Here is a 26,850-nt window from a genome sequence, read left to right as displayed (position 1 = left end):
TCAAATGGAAGGATTTTGTAATGAAACACTGTTGGGCTGTTGATACGTGACCTAGACAGAGGAATTAAGGCATAAAGCATGTGTTTTCTATTTCAGCTGTACTTAAAATGTTCTTCACTGAAGTTCTTGAGAAAAAAATCTTATGGTGCATTACTAAAAGTGATGAGATATTACCACGTCATAGAAGTTTTTATTACTGGTGTTACATTTCATTTATACTGTAGCTTCCACTGTATATATACTGCCACTTATCCGTCTAACTATTAATAATGGTGATAAGTAATGTGTCATTTTGCAGGGGTAATGTAGCTGTTCACAGAGCTGGTGACAAAATGTAAGGAGGGATTTTTGAGACAAAGTGGGTGGGGGTGGGGGGGGTCTGTTTGACGTTTGTTGGGTGTTGTCTGTGTCGTACGCTACGCCATCTGTCTCCAGAGTCACATCTGGGACTGATTTACAGTGAGCTGGCCCAGAGGTGAACCCACCAAGCTGAGTGAGTGAGAGATAGAGATAGGGGCTGGTGAGGTTGGGTGTTGACCACCGGGACTTGATCAGACCCTCAGGTTGTCCTCAGGTATCCTGTGAAAATAAATATCAATCATGTCCACAACTCTTGGATAGGGTTAAACTTGTATGGCTATTACCATAGATGTGGGTTGCGTACAAATCAGATCACTGTGCTTGTGTTATGCAATAACAGTTTTCTATTCCTCAGAAATCGTGAAGACATGACCCCTTGCTGCGTCTCTGTGTTCCCAAAGAGCCCCCCACAAAAGACAAAACGCAAGTGTCTGAGTAACAAATGCTTTGCAGCTGTGATTTTTGTAAATGTATTCAAAGCTAAATGTGCAAAATTTGTATGGTATCTGATTTTAGTAGCTTTGTCTCTTCTTGATAGGCTTTGATCTTGGATCACTTCCCTCCTAAACTATCAAGATCCAATATTGGTTCCAGCAGAGAGCTGAATTACCTCTGTATTGCCAAAAGACTCTCCGTTTACTGCACTACTTATCTAAGGCAGTATAAAAGATAATGGTGTTGCTGTTTGTACACAGTGTAAAGCACAGTACACAAATTTAAGGCATGCAGTTCTTCTGGGTTTTATAAACACACACACACACACACACACACACCACACATATATATATATGGCTTTTTTCTTTCTTTGTGTTCTTTGTGCTTTCACGGAAAACAAATCAAAGAAAGAGGGATCTAAAGTTGCTACCTGTTTCCTATAAGCCAGCTTCCAGCCTCAGGCCCTCATGCTGTTGGTCTCTTCTGTGCAGTTCAATAGTCATTTTCCTGCCATCCCCCACAAAGATTGTTAGGCTCTCCTGTACTGGCCTCCGCGATCTAACTCGAAACAGATGTGAGGGGAGAATCCCCTACAAACTGTGTCTGAAACAGTCAGACTTAGCTGGTCAATACACAAGAACCACATCCGGTTAATGTACTCAGACCTCAAACATTCATTCAGAGCCTGTAAATGCCCGGAGAGTGTGACGATGTCTGGCACACTTTAAGCATTTCCACGAAGCCCCTGCTGTGTGTGTTCGCGTGTCAAAGCAAAACATATAAAAGTAGAGATGAATCATTTATTGGATCTCCTGATATAAATGAAGAATTTAATACCCAAGACACGTATTGTGCAATTGACCAAAGTACATCATATTTTATAATCTCAATCACTCCACCCATGCTTCAGTGTTTCCTTATATAATCTACTCCAAAGCTTGATGCGTCTTCGTTTTCGTTTATCTATGTGAGTTGGCTACTGACCAGGTGTTATCATCACCTTGATATAGGTGTTATCATTACTAATGTTTACACAAACTTCATTAATATTACACTATAAATTACAAGAACTGTTGCCAACATTGCATATCATGCATTTTCTACCAGACAGGTTCAGTTAATAATTTATGATTGTTGTTTTACTATTGTTTTTATATGGTTATAAGGTTATGGTATTTTTTTTTATGGCTATTAGGTTTATGTGGGTGTGGCCTAATGAATATTTCTGACACTTAGAGAGTTAGATGGTATTAATCACCAGTGAAATATCAATAAATCAAAGACTGACTAACTAGACAAATATAAGTTAAAGGGTTATTGGTTCAAACCCTCAATGTGAAAATGAATTAAAGCTTGACTGAAGCTGGGGCCAAACCTCTCTTTGAGCCCATCATTTTACATCGTTGTAGTCATTAAAGAACCTTTGATCTTTGGGGTGAATCTCATTGGATAACCGTGTCAAATCGCACAGACAATTATACTTATTAATCCCTTAAGCCAGGGGAGGAATGTGGTTCTTTGGCTCTTGTCACTGATTCTCACTCACAAACTTCTACAGCAGAACACCTTGACATGAGCTGGCAGAGAGTACAAAAAAAAGGGAAGAGGATTGTACGCAATAGGCTTCAATTAAACACCATTTTCAAAATAGTTCTCCCTCAGTGTGGGCTGATGGGGTTTGGAAAAAGCGAGGCGAGGCGTGTGACTTGGCCAGACCGTCACACATTCCTTAAAAGTAGCCATGGACTGTGGATATGATGTGGTCAGAAGGAACACAGGAACACCCTTTTTCATACTTCTCTGAGTCTGGGATTTTAATTTAACTGGGTGGACACATGCACACTACCTACTCCGTGTCTTTTGATACGTATGCAACCAAGTTACATGCCGGGGCACAGATAAGTTCATATCTGCCTCTCTGTCTAAATAACATCGTACATAAATCGACATAAACCTGTCAGTCGTTTCATTTATTGTCTTCATTAACAATTAATGTTGCCTTGGAGTCAGTTCAGAGCACTTGGAGGACCTTTGCACCACAGAAAACTAGGAACTATAAAACTGATAGGGGTTAAAGTTACAGTATAAGAAATAAAACTGAATTATTGGGCAGTTGTGAAATGAGTTTATTTTTTTATTTTTTTTATTTTTTTTAAGACTTTAGAAATCAGAGCGTTTACCATTTCACCAGATGGTCACTACACAGTTGCAAGAACTCATCAAAGTATATTTTTATGACAGGGACTAGCAAAATTGCTTTTCTGGCCACATAACACAACAGGAACTATTCACATACTCATGGAAGTGGGGATCTATTCACAAAGAATTATTTTCCCACCAAATAAACAGTCATTTTTTTTCCATATGATTACAATTTAACAGCCCACACCATGGAGGCTATGTTTTTGATAGCGTTGTCATTCATCCATCAAGGTCTTCTGGCTTAACTTGATGATTTATTGGTTGAAACCTGAATGCTTCTTGTTACCAATGCAACTTTTAATCTAAAAAGAGTTTTATCAACAATTTTTAAAAATGCTAACTTTATTAACAAGCTGAGCTTCTGGAGCGCCTGTGACTCAGGATGACTCAGGAGGTAGAGCAGCAGGGCCCTATTTCAGGAAGACGGTTTAGTGCAAACTCTGAGTAAGTATACCCTGAGTTAACGAAAACTCTGGATTTTCGGTTTCACAAAGCGAGTTTAGATTAATTCTGAGTGAGTTACTATGACAACACACTCCGTGAAGCTAACCTGCCCCCCAGCAGGTTTACTTCAACTAACCCTGACCTTCTCCGCCTCTTTGTCGGAAACCTGACTGTAGGAAGTGTCAGACATGGCGTGCTCCTTCCTTGAAGAGCCAGTAGATGTTGAAGCCCAAATTCTCCGCAGAGCTCTCCGCCGGGAGAGAGTGATTAGAGCGCGTTTGGACATTTTATCATTTCCTGATGATTTTCTGTGTGAACGTTACCGTTTTTCAGCACAATCTATAATTTATTTGAATAACATCCTCAGGCCTAATATTGCTCATGTGACACATCGCGGACATCCTCTCAGTTCTGTACATATTATTTGTATTGCACTTCGTTTTTTTGCAAACGGGAGCTTTCTGTATAATATTGGTGATGCTGAGCACGTTTCCAAGGCTACCGTCTGTCGGGCAGTCAGGAATGTTACAGTTGCACTGAAACGTCTCCTGTACTCGTTTGTGGTGTTCCCCGGTCACAGACCCACACGATTTATCAAAGAGGGATTCCACAAAATTGCAGGTATCAGGATGACCAAAACTTAATTCATGATGTGGTGATACTTGAACTACTACTTAAATTTTACATTTATTCTCACGGTTCCCAGGCGTGATTGGCTGTACAGATGGCACTCACATTCCAATCATTGCTCCTTCAGTAAATGAAGGAGACTATGTGAACAGGAAGTCTTTCCACAGCATTAATGTACAGGTACATAGTTCCCTGTAGCATTTCAAACTAACAAATTATTTCAGTATAGTAATGGATGCTAATTTGTGTTCTCTGCACTGTGAAGATCATATATGATGCTGCCAACATTATCACAAACGTGGAAGTCAAGTGGCCATGCTCTGTTCATGACTCACGAATTTTTCGTGAATGTACACTGAGCACAAAATTTGGACATGGTGAGTTGAAAATGCTTTAAAATATATAAAGACCAATTGCTACAGGGACGTTTGAACTGAAGTGTATCCTTCTGTCTTAGGAGAGTTCACTGGCTACTTGCTTGGTGATAGGGGGTATCCATGTTTACCCTATTTGCTTACCCCTTACCCTGACCCGGGCCCACAGCAGCGATATAATCTGGCTCATTGCAGGACAAGAGCCAGAGTTGAAATGACTATCGGAATGCTTAAGGCCCGGTTCCAGTGGCTTCAAAGACTCAGGGTCACCCCAGAAAGGGCATGTGACATTATTGTGGCATGTGTGATTCTTCACAACATTGCCACAATTAGAGGAGAACACTGTCCTTCTGAACCAAACATCAGCAGTGATCCAAACCATGAACATCCTGACCCTCCCACGGACATACAAGATGGAAGAGCAGTCAGAGACACCATATGTCACAATCATTTCCTTTGACCCATCACCTCAACATGTTGAAAGAAGAATAAACAGATTTTTTTTTCAACTGGCTTTATTGGTCGCCTGTATTTCCTGTACACAAAGTATTAATAAGTATATTATTATGTTGTTCAAACACTGAAATAATTCGTCCATCTCTGACCACTTCACCCACCCTTAACTGATGTTCCAGCAGTAAAATCTCAATCTTGGTCTTTTGGATCTGCTGCTTGAAGTGTTCCATTTCCAAGTCGCATTTTTTTATTTTCTTGATCAAATAGGTCTTGTACAGCTGCTTTACAGGGAGCTATTGAAACACAGAAAGTAGCATTGACATTCATAGTACATGCCTACTTAGGTTGGTTGTAAATCAGTGCTGAACATCTTACTGAGGAAAGGTTTGTTGGAGAAGTGGCTGGACACTCTTCCTCTTCATTTCCATCATCACTCTGTTAGAGACATAGAAAGTCCATGGTTTTATTAAAGTACCACATTTTATTCAATTGTTATATTTTCCATTGTGCGATGTAAACCTCATAAAGTGCCTCTGTTGCTTCCTCCTCTGTAACAGCTGTCAATGTTTCTTCATTATTTTCCTGTAGTAAAGAAATTAACAACATTGCTGTTCTACTGCAAACTCATATAATCTGTGGAGTATTAAGAGTACTCACAAATGCATGTTGGTCTGGCTCAACAGGAGGCTGCACCAGATGCAGTACACCATCACCATCAACTGATAGAATATGAGGTTTATACAGGTCACTTATAACTTACAAGGGACCAAATGGCAATTAACAAACATACCAATCAGCTTACACTTCATTGTCATTATGCTCTCAAAGACAGCCAAGACTGAGGCAAGGCAAAATCAGTAGGAAAATAACTTCACTACAAAATAATCCATTATGGTAAAGAGTTTATCAAATGAATGAGTAGCACTGCAAAGGTGACTGTGAAGAAAGGATGTATGCACATCATGTATTATTTTGAATTTACCTCTTATGTAGGCACTTGTGTCTTGCGGGGTTATTGACTCAGAGGATGTCCCCGCAGAGATGCCTTCAGCCACAGGGTGCCCACTGTTTTGGCTGAGGGCCAACTGCTCAGCCTCTGTGAGTGGTGGTGGTGGAGGACCCCCACCTGTTTTTCGGGCCTCCGCTTTTTTTCTGTTGGCTATAACGGGCCACATTTGAGCATACAGAGTAAGCAATGTACTTGTAATGTGCTCAGATAATTTCAATAAGTGCTTACAGAAAGAAAATTAATGTAGCCTCTAACTGCAATTGATTTACATAGGACAAACAGACCAAGCACTATGGCTCATAATACAATTACACCTTACCTGTTTGGACTATATTTTTATATTTCATTTTTACTTGCTGCCAGGAACGTTTGGGGCCTGTTGGGTTGCACCTGCGCTCAAATCACATCACAAACTGAAATGTATAAAATAAAAAAATATAATATAATATGATAAAATAACGTGTTAAATGGGTGGAAATCCCTAGATCAATGTTTAAATTAACACTCACGCATTGACTCTGTCGGCTATGTTTTGCCATGCATGCTCCCTTTCTTTTGCAGCTGAGGCTGTGTTACTTTTTTTCCGCAAAATTTGCATGTTATCGGCATATACTGCCATCAGAATTTCGGCCTCAAGCGCTGTAAAATACATTGACCGCGCCTTCTTTCCCTCCGTCTCCATGGTGACTCGCTTAATCTGTGCTCCACTAATCAGGGCTTTATGTGTCCTCGTGCGCGCGCTTAACTTGGGGTTAAAGCAACTCCGCGTTGATTGAACTAATTGTTATCAGCCTTTCTGAAACCGAATATTCCGAGTTGGACAGTTCGGGGTTACTCAACCCTGAGTATCGTTTTTCACTCTGAGTTTTCTAAACCCGCTTTCTGAAACAGACCCCAGGTCATCTACTAATTGAAAGGTTGGTAGTTTCTCCTGGCTGCTCCAGTCTGCATGCTGAAGTATCTTTGGGCAAGATGCTGACACTTATACACGACATCGTCTCAGCCTGGCTATGTGCTAAAATCTCAGTTTCTGCAAGAAATTACATAATTATGGATAACTGATGTAAATATGCCCTGGGATAGCAACTTGTTTTGTTTTGTTTTGTTTTGTTTTGTTAATCTTGATTATTCCGTACATTAGTTGTTTTACAAGTTGTTTTACAAAGAAGCAATGGACGCTAACACACTCATAACAGCTAAGGAAAAAAACAGTGATCTCTGAAGCATGTAGACAATACATTCCTGACATGCCATATTACTGAATGAATGAATGAATGAATCACCATTCCTGCGTCCCAGGGTGGCTGTGGCTACAATGTAGCTTGCCATCACCAGTGTGTGAATGTGTGTGTGAATGGGTGGATGACTGGATATGTAAAGCGCTTTGGGGTCCTTAGGGACTAGTAAAAGCGCTATATAAATACAGGCCATTTACCATTTATTTACCATTCCTGATAATGTTCTATTTTTGCTTCTTTTAAGTAGACACCCTTACACAATGGTCCTTGATGCAAGTTTTTCAAACACCTCGTTATCACGAACTGTGCCGATTGATTCCTGAGTTTCTGCTAATTCGGGGATAAGTACAGAAAACTAGACGTCATTTTAGAGTAATGCGTGGTTATAAACGGATCCCTGTTTAAAATGTTGAGTCTGGATTTAAATCGATTCGTTTTTCCATTTAAATAGATTAACAAATAGATTTTTTTTAAAGCCTGCATGCTTCAGTGATGGCGAAGGCCTGATTCTTCATTCAGAACCAGAAGTGCCGTGAAAACTGTTGAAGCTGAATTAGAGAAGGCAGGGCCCCACCTTACCCAAATGCATAACTAAAGAGAAAAGCCATTATTATTATTCACACTGTGGTCAAAGTCTACAAACTCCTGAGTCCGGCTGACGCTGGCAGGTGGGTTGGGATAAAACCAAGTTCATCCATCTTTCGACTGATGAAGTAGTGAACACCTGCGTCCGACACCAGGACGGGGTTAACAGAGCAGGCAACGGGGGAGGTGTTAGAGGAGGTGCGGCAGCCGCCTCTCCAGGATTCAGTAGTTAAATAGAGAGGGGGAGTGAACTGGAGAGCGCAGTCCATCTGGATTTAATGTAGAAGCGGTAGAAGCATCACTTCGATCGGGAAATTACAAACGTTCTCTTTCATTTTTCAGCGGAGCCGTGAGGACGAAACTTGAACCATGTGCGGTAAGACTTATCTTCGTAAATTTGCCTTTTTTTTTAGAAAGATGTTGGAAAGGTTGCGGCAATTACGCACGGGAGTCGCTTTGATGGACAGTGGCCAGTGAAACTACCGATGATTTAAATGCAAGTTACAAAGCAAGATACTGGCGGACGTGTCATTTTGTCAAGGTTTTATGTAGTCACTTTGAACTGTGTGTAGTTTGAGCTCTGTTTTCGATTCTGTGTGGATTCCTGAAAAGTTTCAGACTCAGCTGCTACGTGTCAGTGTTTTTACTCACGGGTGTGAGGGACAGGTCTGAGCAGTTAGACCAGTCATCCAACTGTCAAAAGATCGGTCTGTTTCATTCACAGCGACCCGCTTTTGTCCCGGGAAGGTTGAGGTGTAATACTTTTTTATTATTATTTTATTGCTCTTAAAGAATAGCGTTTACAGTCTGAAGTAAATGTTTAACAGTTCTCCGGCCTCACCCCGAGCCTGCAAGGAAGAGGCCGATATTGCAGGAGTTTTACTTTACCCTCTCTACCTGGCTGCTACAACACTGCGTGCAATGTTTGTCCGTCAATGGCCAGCTGTGTGCCTGCGGGAGTAGAGCTGCCCGGAACATTCCTGCAAAGACACACACGCAGTCGTGTTTCCACCACTTCAGAGGACATATGCCCTAAACCTTACAACAAGTCCTTATACTACATTTTACTTACAGACTCGTTGTCGCAAAAATAAAGATCCTCTGATGATTATTCTTCCTGTAGTTGCTCATATCAAGTAGAGCAGCTTAAGTTTGATGAAGGTCATAGTGAATCTTTATTGCAGCTTTATCTTCTTTATTAATGACCTATTAATGAAACTCACCAAGTAATGTTTTCTATCCACTGTGTGTTTCTTGATGCTGTTTGCAAGAAGTATTCCTAATAAATTGTCTAAACTAAATGAACTTTGACAGCAGTTTCAACTCTGACTGCATTGAGCCTCTCAGAAGATTCCGGTTCTGTTTCTGTTTCTCTAAAAGGGATCTTTGCCTACCTGAATTACCAAGTGCCTCGCACCAGAAAGGAGATATTTGAGACGCTGGTGAAGGGACTGCAGAGACTGGAGTACAGAGGGTACGATTCAGCAGGTGAGACACTCAACTTCACAGTTAGCACACACTCCCACACCCACACACGTATACACACGCACCACAGATGCTTTTAGTTCCCCTGTATGAAATCAAGGAAACATTTCACAGAATTCAATTCATAAACACTAACTAAATATATCAGGATTTGCTCTTGAACCCTTGTTTATAATATTTGCAGGCACGCAGTGAATACTGTGATCTCTATAAAGGCACAGTCTTATCCACTGAACCGCTTCCAGCACATGTAGGCTAACTTAGAAATGAAATACTCTCAAGTACAGAAGAACCAGTGTAGCATTCGATACCTGTAACTCTTAGCAAAGTGATATAAGTTACGTGTCAGCACAGCTTTCCTTCTAAAAGCATATTTGACCTACATACATTTCTAGCTGGTAGTGGTGTCATTCATTTTGCTATCATTCCTATACCAGGTAAATACAGCGCCAGTATGGCGGATACCAGTACCCATCCTCTCAACCTCTAAAGGCAGCTGTAGGAGAAAGCAGTGCATCGTGGTTTAAAAGATAGATCATCATCAATTTGCAAATTCTGAACACATTTTAATAACCACTGTGGTTTTAACATTCCACAATAATGAGTCAACACAACAGAAACACATCTCGGAACACTCTGGGTCAACTTCTGTTTTAAAAAATAAGCTCACTGGACCACATTCTGAATTTAGAAGATAGAAACAAAGTATGGACCCTCCAACACTAATATCCTTCCGATATTGCCTTTATAGCCCCAGAGGAAACCTATTTAGACAATAACAACTTAAGCCTCAGGTTCCACATAATAGTATCTGACACGACTTCACCTACTTACAGGCTGCACAAAGATGAGGAAAAGTGGTATTTGTGCAGTTTACCACTGGATTCTTTTAAACTGTCTTAAAGCACTTTGAGTGCTCTGGGAGAGCAGAAAGCACTATAAAAGAATCAGTCCATTTAGCATTTACCAAGATCAAACTGGCCTCTGAGACACAGCCTTTATCTACTAAGTAAGCCTCATACTTAGCAGAAAGATCCTCTTCCTCATCTTCCAGCCTACTTGCTTGTGCTTTACTTGAAGGTCCTATTAGTTGTTTTGAAGACTGATATGACTGCAGATTTTTTAGACTCTTTGAATGACACTGCAAGTTTAATCACTTACGTAAGGTCCTAGAAAACAACATTCGCCTTCATATGAGGAGTCTTGGTATAATTTCTGATTCAACTATGAAATTCGAGAGATGGGACAACTGTGTGATTGTTTCGTTTTAAAGCTGAGGAATATTATCATATTGCATTGTGTCCTCTTTCTCAAGGATATGAACATTGTTAGTACTGCACTAATCTCCTACAGACTTTATTATTACAGCTCACCGCCCCCAACTTATTGCCCAGTAAACACTTAGAGCTGCTTGTGGACGGGTGAGCTCCGAGTATGTGGACTAGCTCTCCTATCGCAATCAAATGTTCTTCTATAAGCACACAGATGCATATTATATTTTACTTAATAACATCATGAAATGTTTTCATTTACATAAGCATGAAGCCTTTAAGTACAAAAAGCATTGCGCCTGCAGTGACAGTGATGAAGATTAACTTCTCCTGACTTCTAAAAACCAAAATGAAAGTATCACCATTTACTCAGGCACTGCTTAAATAAAATCTTTTGCCTTTTAATCGTTCAAATTTATTTCAACCTTCCAAATTCCTAAGAAAGATTTTCCAAGTTTGGCATCGGGAACGATCCACTCTTTCCGGTGTCTCGATACATGCTCAATCACCCAGAGAAAGAAATCCCAGAAAGTCAATTCTGTTCATCTGAAAATGCTGCATCCAGATGAACAGAATCGACTTTCTGGGACTCTTTCCAGTGATTTCCATCAAAACCATTTCCCCCTCACCTGGCATATCATAGCAGCCCTCACAGGAATACCACCAGTTTCCAAAGGTGTGTTTTTCTTTCTGCCTTCCTGCCCCAACACTTTTCTACAGTTTGATTGAGCTCCTCCTCCACTTCCTGCTACACATCAAACCACTAAGTCAACAGGGAATTTCGTCATTAAATTTTATTGTCGTCTGTAAGCATGATCCGAAGCCGCAGTACCTTCATTAAAGAGAAACATGTCATGTTTGGGATAGTTGGGCTGGAAAACAATATGATCTTTTGACAGTGACATCTAACTCAGAGCCTTTCTATAGTATCCCATACAAAAAGCACACCCATACAAACACATGCTCGTATTTGTTCATCCTGTTAGAGCAGGATGAAGCAACAGAATCAGAAGGTCATTGTAAAACAAACACGCACATGCAAAATCAGAAATAGTACCTCCTATAATAACGTATTGTATCTCAAGTTGCTTTGATTGTCCTAACTTATCTTGCTGCAACTCATGTTCAAAATCTTTCATGTCTTTTTGTGGTGAGCATTATTGTTATAGTGAGCACAGCATTTTGACACTTTACTGTTTTCTGCCTTTTTGTTTGAAAAAATGAGTTAACACCTCACCTCCACCCTCTCTCCCTGTTACCAGGTATTGCTGTGGATGGCCCTAGCAAGACAACAAGTGACCGAAACAATAACAGCATCTGTTTAATCAAGAAGACAGGGAAGGTCAAGGCTCTGGACGAGGAGCTTTACAGTAGGTTTCTCGGGGGGGGTTTCTGTGTCTGTTCACTTGGTTCTGATTAGCTCAAAAACCTTCTCATCGTCCTCTTTAAAAGTACAAAACAATTGAAGGAATTCTGAAAAAAACTTTAGCATTTGTCAAGCTTAAAAATCATCTGAATTCTTGTCATGTCAGTAACAGGGCTGGTTTTGTGTTTTTGCTTGTCCAGAGAAGGACTCGCTGAACCTTGATGAAGAACTGTGCACACACTTTGGCATCGCTCACACCCGATGGGCCACCCACGGAGAGCCGAGCGCTCTCAACAGCCATCCTCATCGCTCTGATAAGGATAATGGTAAGATGTACTCACAAAGTATATATTTATGGGATCCTCATAGACAGCAAGTCACTGAAAAACAAATCCATAATAACTGCATGTTAATAATTAGCATCTTGCTCCTCTTTGGGGCTGGTTTTTACTTTTACATGATCTTTTTAGATCAAATCAGCTAAATAGAATAAAGAGCAAGAAAGTCTACACAGGTGTACGAATAATTAATGTTGCAGAGCAAGGATATCAGACATAAGGAAGATATAGACGGGCAGCACGGTGGCACGGTGGTTAGCACTGTTGCCGCACAGCAAGAAGGTCCTGAGTTCAATTCCAACATCAGGCCGGGGTCTTTCTGTGTGGAGTTTGCATGTTCTCCCCGTGTCTGCGTGGGTTCCCTCCGGGTACTCCGGCTTCCTCCCACCGTCCAAAGACATGCAGCTTGTGGGGATAGGTTAATTGGATAACCCAAATTGTCACTAGGTGTGAATGTGCAAATGAATGTGAGTGCGAATGGTTGTTTGTCCCTGTGTGTTAGCCTTGCAACAGACTGGCGACCTGTCCAGGGTGTACCCCGCCTCTCGCCCTATGACAGCTGGGATAGGCTCCAGCGCCCCCCGCGACCCTGAAAAGGATAAGCGGAAGTGAATGGATGGATGGATGGAAGATATAGACTCCAATCCGGACTGCTGGAAGGCTTTGGAAAAATGTGAAAGAGTAAACTTTTAACTGTATTTTCATAACTTTTGCATTTTTTCCTACCAATAAAGAGCTCCCTAATGCCATTCACACAACACAAAATAATAAAGTTCCTGTTTTTCACTACCTACTATGGAAAAAATAATCCGGTGATTTAACTAAAACTGCGTTTTACAAATACAGGCCAGCCTGGGCAATGATCTACCACATCTTTTTTGCTAATTTTACATCTCTATAATTTAAAAAATGAGATTACTGTCTTTTTTATATTAAAACTTGTCGGGGATTAAATGTTTCATTAACCTCCTAGGACCTGGCGTCCACATATGTGAACATCACATTTTGGGATGTCTAGACCAAAATACCTAATTTTTCTCTACAAGGGGCTGATATCCACTTATGAGGACATTATACTGACACTTTTCTATCAACATTTTAAACGAATGTCCTCATATGTTGATCTAATTTTTCTCAGAAACCAAAATTAGGTGCATGCCATGAAAGAGCTCGGATCTCAGGAGGTTAAATATCTTTGACTCTGTCGGCCTGCATTAAAGCAAAGTGAGCTGTACATATGTGAAATGAGTTTGGCATCTCTGTTGTAGAGGGTTGATGAGAGACTTTCACATGGAAGAAGTTGGGTTCACGTCCAGGGTGACGTCAGAACTCTGCGCTGGCTCACTTTTTTCTCCTTTCCATGTGAAGCACATGCAAATGCCCTCTTTGCTTATTTGGTCAGAGTTGCTTAGAACGATGAGTTGAGGACTATCTGTTTTCAAATTCCCTCAGAATTCTTCCAACTACTGCTTTAACATCCATGCCCAACAAATTACCATGCTGCCTACCTTTTTAGTGCACAGGCACGCCTTCTATTCATGAACTGAAACCAAAACGTTTGTCCTAAGTGTGCCACGTTTACAGGTGTGTCAGTTATGTACCTTGGCTTTAGAACATGCTCATCAGAATTAGTGTGACAGAAAATTACAAAACTGACTCAAAATTAGTTTGCAAAAAAATATAGCAGTCTTATTATGTTGTTATCATTATGATAATATATGTTTTTGCACTTGTTCGTACTCTTTTAAATTGTCCACCTTGTATTGATAGTAGTGTTGAGTATCTGTTAAATCCAGTGCTTTGTGTTAAACTTGCCTAAGCGCATACTTAACATTGTTGTCCTAAAGGTGCAGCGGGTACATAGCTTCTATAATCTTTTCACTCTTGTTGTCTTTCTCAGAGTTTGTCGTCATCCATAACGGCATCATTACCAACTACAAAGAGCTGAAGAAGTACCTGGTACGTAATCATCTCATTAGAAAATAATCCTCTTGACGTAAACGCACTTCCTATGCTAAAGGCCTTATTGTCATTGCCTTTTGTTCCATTGATTATAACACTGTTATTGTGGATGTAGATGGGTTTGGTAGTCAATTTGTCACATCACTTAAGCAAATAAAAGAAAATATATATATGTATGTATTAAGATACTAGATGTTACAAATCTGATTGGATTTTTCTTCTAATTTTCGTCTACATAAAGAAAATATGGACTTCAGTCTTAAGTCAAAACTTTAATCTGTTCCACATTAATTCTTTTGAGGTTTCTGAGCTACTGAGCAAGCGTGTGTTGCTGGAAGATTCATTAAATGCTTTTAATACAGAAACAGTTCAACAGTGTGGATTAAATTAATATTAACTTCTTTTTTTTTGCCTTCCTCAGATCAACAAAGGTTACGAGTTTGAGTCAGAGACAGACACAGAGGTGATCCCGAAGCTGATCAAATATGTTTATGACAACAGAGAGAATGACAGCATCACTTTCTCCAAGCTAGTAGAGAGGGTGATTAAACAGCTGGTGAGTTGCTCTCATAGCAGCAATGCACAATGGCCTACTTCATGGCTTCACAGATGCACTCTTTTGCTTTCTTCTCCAGTTTTTGCTTCAGTTTAAGCAGTGGAAAAGTTTTACAGCGAGTTTGCTGGTAACCATGAAGGCTAAAAGACTGTCACTGAATGTCATAAAGTGTATCCGTGACAGTCATACACTCATGTACGTATTTTACTTGTTGTGAAACTGCTTAGATTTCCTGTCCATTAAAAAACACGCTCCATTACAAACACACATGCTATGGCAACCGCCTGGACAGCATCATCAGTGACATCATTAGTCACAGAAAAAAGGGAAAAAATAAAATGAAATAAAAAACGTCAGTTTTTAATCATGTGAGTAACGCTTTAATGTCACAGTCGCAGAGTAGAAGAACAGAGGAAGTATAGGCGGCCATTCTGAGTAATGGGAACCAGACGGTTGAGATGCCCACTAAAAAAATCCCGGATCATGACACCATCCCTTCGCCCTCTACTGAATGCTTGCTTACCCACTATCCACCCACCCATCCTTCAACCCCCACCCCATATTTCACCACCACAGCCACACACTCAGCCAGTTTGGCTTCAATAACCACCACAGGCAGACTTGAAGTCAGTCCTTTCGAAACACAGCTGATCTTGTACAATAGGGGTCTCTTTTCTTTTAACCCCCCCAGTTTCCACACGCACACCCACCACCTTGCACCTTAACATCCCCCCTCCAACACATACAAACGCACATGCGCACACACATGTTTAAAACCCGTAGGGCCAGGAGAAACATTTGTTTGTGCTCTGTGTCTCTCAAAGGTCCCACACTTTCCTGGAATGGTTAATTGACTTTACGTTAACTTTTTGAGATGTTTCTTTTTATTTTATTTTGATATTATTATTATTATCCTTCTTCTTCACCCTTCGTTTCTTCATCATTTATTGGACTGAATTATTTCATCAAGCTTAACTGAATTCTTTTTTCCCATTGCTTTTTTCCTGTGTTATAGGAGGGGGCCTTTGCTCTCGTGTTTAAAAGCCGTCATTTCCCCGGAGAGGCCGTGGCAACCAGGTTAGTATGCACGCTCTGACGCACACTCAGTCACACACTGTCTTTCACACATACCGCCCAGGAATATGAACCAGACTCACTGGGAGTGACTCATTCCTGTTGTTACCACAATAAAGCAATACAATATGATTTTAGGAGGCTCCTTAGATTTATGTGTTGTGGCTTATCTGAGCTTACATTTACTATGACAGGACTCTGGAACTTCCTTTGTTTATAATAGTGGATATATGCGCTGAGGAAATTCTTGTTCGGCTATGTGTGAGTACAACCTGCATCTTAGGACCAGAGACTGAATTGAGAGCCTCCCCTCCCTTCTGGGCCCCTGGCCCTGGGCCACCTTCTCTGTAATTTATTAACAATGAGGGGTTCGCGTTTCAGCTCCAGGAAATTTGGCTGGGTCGCATGAAACTCCAGGTTAATTGTTTCTCATCAGTTTATTCATACCTTTCCTGGTTCAGTGACCCTGCCAGAGATCAGGGAAAAGGCAGCGCACTGGAGTAAGTTAAGAAGGAAGAGAGAAATGAGGAGGGCGGCAAAATGAGAGGTGGGCGTAAAATCTCACCGTGTTTTTAAGATGAATTTAAGATGAATCTCTGCTGTCTCAGCTGTCGCCTGCGTTCTAAAAGCCGATATCAGTATAACGCATGTCATTGGCCGTACTCGATGTATTTTTGTGGTTTACATGTTTAACAATCAGCATTGTCTGCCAAGACAGAGGGAAAAGGGGAATGTTTTCAATTATCTAGTGATGCTAGACACCACCCACCCTTTGCCATCATGGATGACCTTCACAGCGAAACTTTTACTCTCACAACCTCGGCTTTGCTTTCTGGGACTTTGTTCTGCCATTTCCACTCGTGTCTTTTATTTAATACAAGTCCCTGTCATACCCTGTTGAAGGTGTAGCATTGCGCCATTTTTCTGCCTCACCGGTCTCTGTAACAGGCACTTTATTGTTGTGCCTTTCAGCCTGGAGAGGAAGTTGTAACACTCTGAATCTAACCAAATCCGAAAGTAGATCCAGCACCATTCCATGCAGATGCTGTTGTGTTAGACGTCACACCCCTCTGATTCTGCTATGCTTGCATGCCATACACACTAGAGTGTGCTTGGTGTGGTTTAGTGTAAACAAGCCAAAGTGGTCCTTTAAACATCGTTATCATGATAAGGCTCTCCGTTGATTTCACTTCTTCCCATCTCTCCCTTCTTTGGCGAAACTACAATATTGTACTGGATGGCCACCACATGTTTCTGTTTGCAATCCTCCATTTTCAAGCCCCACGCCTCTTAAAACAACCATCGTGCTTACGTCAGCAAAGCCCCAGAGACATGCGAAGCAGAGAGAAAAGATGCAGACAAGGAGGAGAAGTAAGGAGAGGCCTTTAGAATACGGCTTCTTAACTCACAATGAAGTGGTTTTGTGTTGACACACTGTTTGCACTGCGATCACTAAAGTGCGTGTAAAGGTGTCTCCTGTTTTAAGCTTGGCATCCTCACACCTTCCTCCCCCACCTGTGATACATGTTTACACTTTCTCTGCCTCCTGAGCCAATAAGAGACGTCCACATGGCATCAACGGCCAATGCGGACCCAGTGACTTGTTCCAGGAACAGTCAAGCAGTCTTGGAAATATGTACAAAATATGGAGGACTAATGTTGAACACACTGAATGTGCAGTAGTATAAGCAAGAACAAACTAAAAGATTTCTTTAATATTTTGCTTTGTTTAGAAGTATTATAGTAAAGAATGTCAGGACATGTCCTGCAAAGCAGACGATGAATGTGAAACCTAATCTTTCTCCCATCTCTCCCCCCCCCCTTATCTTGGCAGGAGAGGAAGTCCTATGGTCATCGGTGTGCGAAGTGAGCATGAGCTGCTGACCGAGCACATCCCCGTGCAGTACAACAGTGGTGAGCTCTATTCCTCTTTTAGTGCCATATTCACTTACACTGCACCCTAAACCTGCCCGTCTAGACTCTTCATATCTACAGTTAGACTCTAGGCCCTAGAGTCTAACTGTAGATATGAAGATTTACTGCACGATAGAAAAGTGGGACATGATGAAATATTTGGAATGTCAAGATAAACGCTCTGTTAAATTATCTAACATGATCTCACTTCTGCTGGTTATCATATGGATATCTGACCCCTATAAGGAAGCAGTTGTAGTTTTATTGTTCAAGGAAGTTTCAACTGACTGGGACAGTCCCCCTGAAGCAAGCAGAGTCAAATTAAGATACAACGCCTATGTTTATGTTTAAAGAAGGTATAGAGATTGGTTCATGTATAGCCTACAGAAACAACCCCACACTCTCAAAATAATTTTCCCAGCTACTGTCAAAGTAATACCAGCTTTCCACTTTTTACTGTAAAGTAATAATAAAATAAAACATTTCTTACAGTGTAATAGGGAAACTTTGTGTCAAGTTTTAAAGGCAGTGGTGTTTTGGAAATTGAATGACATCTTGAGAAACATTTAGTTTAACAAAATTCGAGACTTCCCCAGTTTGGGTCCAAACTTTTTGAAACCACCCACCCTGGTGCATTCACTGACTCTAGTGGCGTATTCACATGATAGAGTGTCCACTGTTAAAAAACCCCAGTCCAGTGAGAGCAGCGGGAAGGCTGACCACTAGTCCCTATGCTCCATGAGTAAGAATAACACCGATGTTTAATCTGAGCGTGAGTTCTGCCAGGCTGTGGAGTGAAGCTCAGCCGGCCATATCAGGTCAGCTAATCCACATCAGATCAGCTGATGTGGATCTTTCTCATTTGCAATTCTCATACGTGCTGTGCTATTTAATATATTTTGGGGCTATATACAGTTGCAGCCTCTGCAAGCTGCTTTGCAGACGCACCTCCACCCCAACTCCTCAATTTCATGGTATTCTCACTATTTCTGGCTTCATTATTGTGAGTGCCTCTGTTCTGTGAGTGGGTCCTGCTGCTGCTGCTGCTGTTCCTGCTCTCCCCACCTCGTGCTTTCCACAGCGGCACACGAAAGAGCAGGGAGATCCTGGATACAGAGCTAAATATAAATGACTGTAGTTTGAATAATAATCCCATTTTGAATAAAGTGATCCTGATAAAGCTTTTGTCAGGCGTTGTCAAACCACAACAGGGATTTGTTAAAAACCACTGCTGATCTCATTTAGACACTCCCAGTCATTGCTGCTGAATGAGAGATGGAGAAGCGTGCTGAACTGGTATTACTTGCCTGGCTATAGCAAACTGCATTTTGGTGTAGCCAGGCATGAGTTTGAATTTAAATTGGCATGATGATTCAGGTGGCTACATTGGTTTATAGTGATTGCTTGGCACAAATTCACACAGCCCTTCACCCACAGAACCTGCAGATAGTGGAGGGAACGAAGAGGAAAATGTAGTGAGGTGTTACAAACTGATCACAGTTTGAATGTCTAAAATCTAAAACTTGAAGTATCTTTTTTAAATGTCCAGATATTGAATCTTACAAAGAAATCCTCAGCTGCTACGATCACACCGCCCTGCTGGTGTTCTTTCTTTCTTTCTGTAGACTGTGTCCGCAGTATCTTATCTATCTGCGGTTGTTAATGAAGGCATCCAAAGTTCAAGGCAGAGGTACTTCCAGGGCAGGCACTGAAAAGCTTAGTGTCGTGTTTTAAATGACCTCAAAAATGGCGTGATAAGTCCTTTTTGGGTCATTTATTTAAATATACCATTACATATAAGATATTTTCTAAATTTAGTGACTCAAATTTAAATCCCCAGATTAACTAACAGGCAAAGAGTAATTTATTAACCAGACATATTAAGTACAAAATCGGTGTTTCACTTCGTCTGTTGTTCACATTAAATGTATAAAATTTCTCTTTTTTAGTTTCAAGCCTTGTCAGAATTAGAAAACGTCCCAGCCTTAGCAAGCCCCTCTTCATCTTAGAAAAGTAACAGACAGATATGAGTAAAAAAGTCAGGTATACTTGGAAATTAACAAATTATAGGCTGATTTGTTTGTAGAGGCATGAATGCATACTCTGAGTAGATTCAGAGTATGTGTATAATGTGAGGAGGAGGATGGTTTGCCTCTGCAAATAACCCAGTCTTAGGTACACAATAAGACTTCACAGATGGAAACCACTCTTTCACCCTGCATAAACACTTTGTGTGGGGCTTCAGCAACCCTCAGCAAATTTGTGGGGGTTTTGTTTGTTTTTTTGTTTCTCTGCATACTTTTGAATCTTTTGATTTGCGATAAAAAAAAAACAGTATCTTTTTGAGCTGCAAAGCCACTCTACTTCTCGACTTTGCAATGTGCAGGTTTCTAATGCTGAGAATGTAATGTTTGCTGAATAAAAGCGACTTTCAGCTGCTCCCTTTTTCACAAGGGGGTCGTCACAGCAGGTAGCTCCACATGTTTGCTTTGGCAGATTTTTTTTTTTTTTTAACACCAGATGCCCTTCCTGACATAGCCCCAGAGGGATTTATGTCTCCTCCCTGTAATCAAACAGGACAACGTTTGTGTATTAGGCAAACGTGCAAACCACAAATGAATAAACAAAGGAAATACAGTGAAACAAACTCCAAGGATACAGGAATAAAATCCAAGATATTATTAAGTAAGCCATTCTTTGCACAGAAGCAAACAAAATCCAAGATAAGTCTAGTCGTAAGAGGAACTTGCTTGAAACTTAATAAGTAATAACAACAAGGATAAATGGCTGGGTATGTTGACTACAATTAGTAAAAAGACTAAATGGCAAAAACAGCAGCATGTCACTGAACCTTGATTTTTGACTTCTGACCTGCAGCTCAACACAAGGAGGAAGTCCATGAGAAGAACAGTCGCAACCGAGCTGACAGCTCCAGCGCCATCAACTCTGTGGGGGATGGCAGGGCTGTGGAGTTCTATTTTGCTTCTGACGCCAGGTGAGGCCTCTTCTATGTGACTCAAAATGCAAAAACATAATATTACTAATTTATATTACTCATTCATTTCTTTTCCCCAAATGACCTTTTCTGTCTACCCACAGTGCCATCATTGAGCACACCAACAAGGTGTTGTACATGGAGGATGATGACATAGCAGTAGTGACCGGAGGGAAACTCTCCATCCACAGAATGAACCGGCAGGCCGGTGAAGACCCAGTCAGAGCTATCATGACCCTACAGATGGAGCTGAAGCAGATCATGAAAGGTCAGAAACTATTTGAAATTACTTTGTGGCTCTTAGGTAGCTAATTTCAAATTGCAAGTACTGTGCATGCAGTGCAGCAGATTTAAATCAACAGTTACACATGCTCGCCCTCTGCTGGCTGAATGCGTGCAAACAAAGCCACAAGACAAACTCCGTGCATCCTTATTTTCTGTCTCACTTCTTATTAGGAAAGCATTCAGCATGTCACGGTGTGTCAGAGAATGTGATGGTAATGTATGCCCCTGTTGTCCTTTGCAGGAAACTTTGATGCCTTCATGCAGAAGGAGATCTTTGAGCAGCCGGAGTCAGTAGTCAACACGATGAGGGGCCGCATTTGTTTTGACACCAAAAAAGGTGACAAGTGAACTGATAGCCAGTCCTATGTTCTAGCATGTCTCACTACCCTCTAATATAACTGGGAATTTAAAAAAAATGACTCTCAGATATAAAAACATGTATGTTATGATCGCTACAGCAAAAAACGTGTTTTTATGAGCCTTATTTACCTCCTAAAATGCACTATTTAATAACTGCAGGCGGTAAACACATGATGACTGGGCACTAAAGTGTATGACAGACATTAGTTGTGATGCAGTGAGTGATCAGTAGGTCTAACTGTTTCACGTTCTGTTCTCTCAGTTGTTCTCGGAGGGTTGAAGGACCACCTGAAAGAAATAAAGCGTTGCAGACGGCTAATCATGATCGGCTGTGGCACGAGTTTCCACGCTGCGGTGGCTGTGAGTACAGCAGTTACATCATTATTTTAGCTTGTATATGCTTGATGATGGCATTTTGCAGTAAAGAAGGCAATCATTAGTAACAGACGAGTTCAAAGAATTAAATTATTGTATGGATAGAGTGTAGCAGTGTTAATTAATCCTCTGTTTTTACTCACTTGCTCTACAGACCAGACAGATCCTCGAGGAGCTGACGGAATTGCCTGTCATGGTGGAGCTGGCCAGCGACTTCCTGGACCGTATCACACCTGTTTTCAGAGATGATGTTTGCTTCTTTATCAGCCAGTCAGGTGATAATGTTGCACAATAGCACTTTTTTATCTTCACTTTCCTGAAAGTGGCTTTAGAAAGAAAAGCTTTATTTACACTGTAATTTCCTGTGTGACACCTATCCACGTTCAGTGCCTTTTTCATTTTTTCCTGAAACAGGAACATTGTTGTGGTTTATGAACATATGTTTTCATTCTCTGTGCTCCTTAGGAGAGACAGCAGACACTTTGATGGCACTGCGCTACTGCAAAGAACGGGGAGCTCTGACAGTTGGTGTAACGAACACTGTTGGCAGCTCTATCTGCAGAGAAACCGACTGTGGAGTCCACATAAATGCTGGGCCCGAGATAGGAGTGGCTAGCACAAAGGTATGGCTGGTTTATGGTCTATACTTGTCTCGACTGGTTTTACCCCCAACCGGTTGTGGCAGATGGCTGCTCCTCCCTGAGTCAATTCTAAATTGGTGGGTTCTTCCTCATTGTTCAGCACAGGGGGGCTTATAAAGTGTTTCTGTGTGTGTGTGTGTCTTACACAGGCTTACACCAGTCAGTTTGTCTCACTCATTATGTTTGGCTTGATGATGAGTGAGGACAGACTCTCCCTACAGAAGAGAAGAGAAGAGATCATCAACAGCCTCAAGATGCTACCTGGTCAGTACCCCAACAAATCTTACAAAAAGGCCTCTGTGGATTCAAAATAAGTATTTAGATGTGGAGATTCAAGCTAAACAACATTAATGCATCGTTCACTCATCGTTCTTTTACTCTCTTAGAACTGATAAAGAAGGTGTTGTCCCTGGATGAGAAGATCAAGGCCATTGCCAATGAACTGTATCAGCAAAAGTCTCTTTTGGTTATGGGTCGAGGTTTCAACTATGCCACCTGCCTTGAGGGGGCACTGGTGAGTTACAAAAAAGCCATAATATCAGTCGTAAAATGAGTACAGTGGAATTAGGAATCAGGACATGTTATATAATCCTTACAGGGAAATTGTTTTGTAACAGTTCCTGAAATAAAAGCTATACTAAATAATGACTAACAAAATTATAAACAATCAAATGGCAACACTAAAAGAAGTTATGTAACTAGATGGCCATAGGAGTGATGTTCAGTGGAGCATTTAGTCATTATTAGTCTCTGGCTGAATGTGCACCTCTGGCTAACCACAACGCTGTGTAGAGGGAAGGGAACATTGTCTATGATGCAGAGGAGTTTTGACAACAGCTTCCTCTCTGCTACTACATGTAGACGGTCCAATTCCACCCACAAGACTCAGCCGAGTTTGAACAAGTTTACTGAGGTTTTTCGTATCATGCACCGTCAAGCCTTTGCTCTAATTTATCACAACACAGAAAAAACGTCTAATCATCAAAGGCTCAGGAAACGTCATCAACACTGTGACATTTACGATGAAGGAATAGCTTATAAAAGTAGTCAGTAGGTGACTGCGTCCAGGATCTGTTGAAGAAATCATTCAGCACTGGCTCTGTTGATGTCCCCATCTACATTTCGACTTCCGGCCTTGTAAATGGACTGGTTCTTATATAGCGCTTTTCTACTGTGTCTGAGCACTCAAAGCGCTTTATACAACTAATTCATTCACCCAATCACACCCATTCACACAAGCACTTCTTCTAAGGTCTTAAGTGCTAAGTATCCAACATTCATACACATTCACACTCTGATGGATGCATCGGAGAGCAACATGGGGTGAGTATCTTGCCCAAGGATATTTTGCATGCAGACTGGAGCAGCCTGGGATCGAACCACCAGCCTTCTGGTTAGTGGCTGACCTGCTCTGCCATGCACCTGAGCTACAGCCACCCCTTGTAGCCATGGGCAATCCACATGCCTTTCTGGCTCTGCAGCGTCTGTGCCATGGTGTTCCCTCGTCTATGATTCACTGAGTGTTTTAGATGTTTTTAATCTCCTTCCTGTCACCTGACATGAACACCCTAACATCTTATTTGCCACTCTCAGATTTCTTTCATTGCCGAGGCGACGTTGCATCTGCATGTCCTTCTGATTTCTGGGATATTTGTTGTTGAGCTGATAGCTGTGTGGGCTTGCTTCAGTATCATCAGCTGGTCCCTGATACAAAGAGTGTAAGCATGTAGCTGATGGGCAACAGTATTGTCCTTGAAAAGAGCACACACGCAGAACAGAAGATGTCTAACTATCATATAATCCAAACAAGTTTAAGGAAAGAATATAATTAAGTTGAAATCGCATGAGAAAAAGCTGCTCACACAGCTTTCATACCATGCAAGGAATGTAGGCTGTGCTGTAATTTGTCTTCATTCTTACTATTAATCTTCATCCTAAGCAAGTTTTACTATTCTTATTCTGATGCAGAAAATTAAGGAGATCACTTACATGCACTCGGAGGGCATCCTAGCTGGGGAGCTGAAGCACGGTCCTCTTGCACTCGTTGACAAACACATGCCAGTCATCATGATCATCATGAGGGACGCCTGCTACACAAAATGCCAGAATGCTCTGCAGCAAGTCACCGCCAGATCAGTAGGTCTTTAACAAAACACATCTTACACATCCACCCAAGGCACACACTCAAAGTACGACAAACAGACACAAATACTAAATTTTGAAAGTCCCAAGTACAACAGAAATGAGTGGACAGACAGACTGATGTTAATATTCTTGCCCTCTCGATGTCTGTCTTCATCAGGGTCGGCCCATCATCATCTGTTGCCAGGATGACACTGAGTTGACTAAGAATGCCTACCAGACCATCGAACTGCCGCAAACTGTGGACTGCCTGCAGGGTATCCTCAGCGTCATCCCTTTGCAGCTTATGTCATTTCACTTGGCTGTCCTCCGAGGATATGATGTAAGTATTCAATGCAACCGTTGGTTTGATTATTGACAAGAGTCCTGGGAATAAAGAAATCATCATGACCAAATCCTCATATTTAGATATATAATAGATATCCATAAAGACTAATAATGGGCATCGTTTTAGCAAAACACAAGCACATGCACAGTCACTGCGATGTCTGTAATACCTCAGTAATCACATATTGATGTTAATATGAGATTTATAGCAATATTGATTTTGTTCAAATTCACCCAATGCTAAGAGCAGCTAATTATGAATGTAATGTGTGCTTCTGTTGTTTGGTTTTCAAATGCTTGCAGTGGAATCTATTTGCATGTGGATTTGATGTTGTCACACATTCATTTCAATTCCACACTAACACACTAAGATACTTCATCTAGTTGTCTGATTTAAAACTGATTTAAACTGATTACAAAACTTAAATCTAATGGTACAGTCATGGCACTCGAACATGTGCAGAATTTGGCCTTGAAAAAGATTTCCTTGAAAAAGACAGTAATGGCAGCCAGCATGTGTTCTTCTAAGCTTGTACATACGCTTTAGGGATAGTGGTGCCCATGAATACCAATGCTTTGTCCATGTCTCTGGTTCTGCTTGTGTCTATTCATCTTTTCTTTCCTTGTGAATGCTTTACTTTACTAAGAAGGCAGCTCATGTCCCCTACTCACCACAGTGCAAACAGACTTTATCTGTCAGAATTGTGAACTCTTTATTTACAGTCCATGATCACAACAATGTACAATGTATAACATTTATAGCCAAATCCTTATTATGGCACATCTTTACCAGGATGCAATTGTTTTACCATGTACACTAATATAATGAGTTGGGAAATGTGTTATCAAAAAAAAAGTTATACAGTGCTGCTAAATTGATCATGGAGAATTTGTTATAACAAACTTTCTTTTCTTTTGTTTTGTTTTTTTTTAAAGGTTGACTTTCCCAGAAACCTGGCCAAGTCTGTGACAGTGGAATAATTACAGTTCACAAAGCCCTGGAGAGGAGAGACAGCTCTTTAGGAGATTAACAGTGCAATAGTGCAATCAAACATTAAGTGTGTGTGTGTGTGTGTGTGTGTGTGTGTGTGTGTGTGTGTGTGTGTGTGTGTGTGTGTGTGTGTGTGTTGAATTGGGGGGAGGAGAGAGGGGTATTGTCTATTGTACAATGAACTTGTAAAAGAAAAAAAAGCCAAATGTGAAATCAGACCAATACACTGCTGAAGAATGGCCGTGGTATCACTTGATGAGGCCTTGCAGAACAATCTATGAAAACGACATTCACACAGCTGCTGTGCCTTTTTCTAGTCACGAGATGAGCCAAAACCGTGTAAGAAGTTTAGCATTGAAATGGTATACTGAAGTGTTTACAGTTGTGCAATACGGGGACCAAATGTGCATTATGAATGTACACAATCATGAGGTGATTGATTCAGAATTTCTATTTTATGAGTTTCGTATGTCCACCGGGGGCTGCATACCTCTAGGCTGCAATATCATGAAAAGTTATAAAATCACTGTGCCTGGTGGGCCAGTAACCCATAACTTTTTTGTTTTTGTTTTTTAATTTCATCTTAATATAAAATATGTCATCTTTCTGTTCTGTTTCACAGAATTCCAATTTCCCCCGCCCCCCTCCCTCCAAAAAAACCCCCCTTCCTTACTTATAGGGTTGAGCATTTCGATAAATTAAAAAGCACTTATGCAGCAAAAACAAATAATATATCATAACTTTTAATAATAATTGTTTTCTTTTGCTTTTTTGTTTGTGTGTTGTTTTTTGTTTCAGGCATTTGAATGGGTTTATAATGATTCTAATAATAATATTCTGTATTTGACTGTTTTTTTTTAATTATTATTATTATGGGGAAGACTGATAAAATTGGAGTTGTATCTTTAACTATGATTGTGTTTTATACTGTATCTTTATAGACAAATGGGAACTGCCAATCAATAAATTGAAAATTCATTCTGTTCAAAAGGTTTACCTGTCTGTTCATTCCCCCCACCACATCCCCATTCTAAT

The 26,850-nt window shown here is 40.8% G+C and overlaps 2 protein-coding genes across 2 annotated transcripts; one reads left to right on the top strand and one right to left on the bottom strand.

The window, feature by feature from the left end:
- Window positions 1-4,960: 4,960 nt before the first annotated feature.
- Window positions 4,961-6,592, bottom strand: LOC147337891 (uncharacterized). Its single transcript, XM_086263603.1, has 7 exons — window positions 6,420-6,592; window positions 6,230-6,300; window positions 5,884-6,060; window positions 5,559-5,620; window positions 5,421-5,483; window positions 5,277-5,336; window positions 4,961-5,194 (listed from the first exon to the last, which is right to left on the bottom strand). Exons 1-7 carry the CDS (start codon window positions 6,590-6,592, stop codon window positions 4,961-4,963), a joined length of 840 nt encoding a protein of 279 aa, XP_086119729.1.
- Window positions 6,593-7,953: 1,361 nt separating this feature from the next.
- Window positions 7,954-26,812, top strand: gfpt2 (glutamine-fructose-6-phosphate transaminase 2). Its single transcript, XM_086312558.1, has 19 exons — window positions 7,954-8,109; window positions 9,114-9,221; window positions 11,752-11,859; window positions 12,056-12,181; window positions 14,094-14,152; window positions 14,577-14,711; window positions 15,727-15,788; window positions 17,620-17,699; window positions 20,577-20,694; window positions 20,799-20,962; window positions 21,221-21,316; window positions 21,602-21,699; window positions 21,869-21,989; window positions 22,180-22,337; window positions 22,505-22,619; window positions 22,742-22,869; window positions 24,324-24,491; window positions 24,658-24,819; window positions 25,761-26,812. The coding sequence occupies exons 1-19, from the start codon at window positions 8,103-8,105 to the stop codon at window positions 25,803-25,805; spliced, it is 2,058 nt and encodes a 685-aa protein (XP_086168684.1). The 5' UTR covers window positions 7,954-8,102; the 3' UTR covers window positions 25,806-26,812.
- Window positions 26,813-26,850: the final 38 nt, after the last annotated feature.

The sequence above is a fragment of the Aulonocara sp. 'chitande type north' Nkhata Bay genome, linkage group LG2, assembly GCF_057382095.1.
Source record: "Aulonocara sp. 'chitande type north' Nkhata Bay isolate Kocher_YH1m ecotype deep benthic linkage group LG2, A_spYH_male_GT1.1, whole genome shotgun sequence".
Taxonomy (NCBI): domain Eukaryota; kingdom Metazoa; phylum Chordata; class Actinopteri; order Cichliformes; family Cichlidae; genus Aulonocara; species Aulonocara sp. 'chitande type north' Nkhata Bay.
The sequence above is the reverse complement of the archived record's forward strand: the minus strand, read 5'-3'. Positions and strand labels throughout refer to the sequence as shown.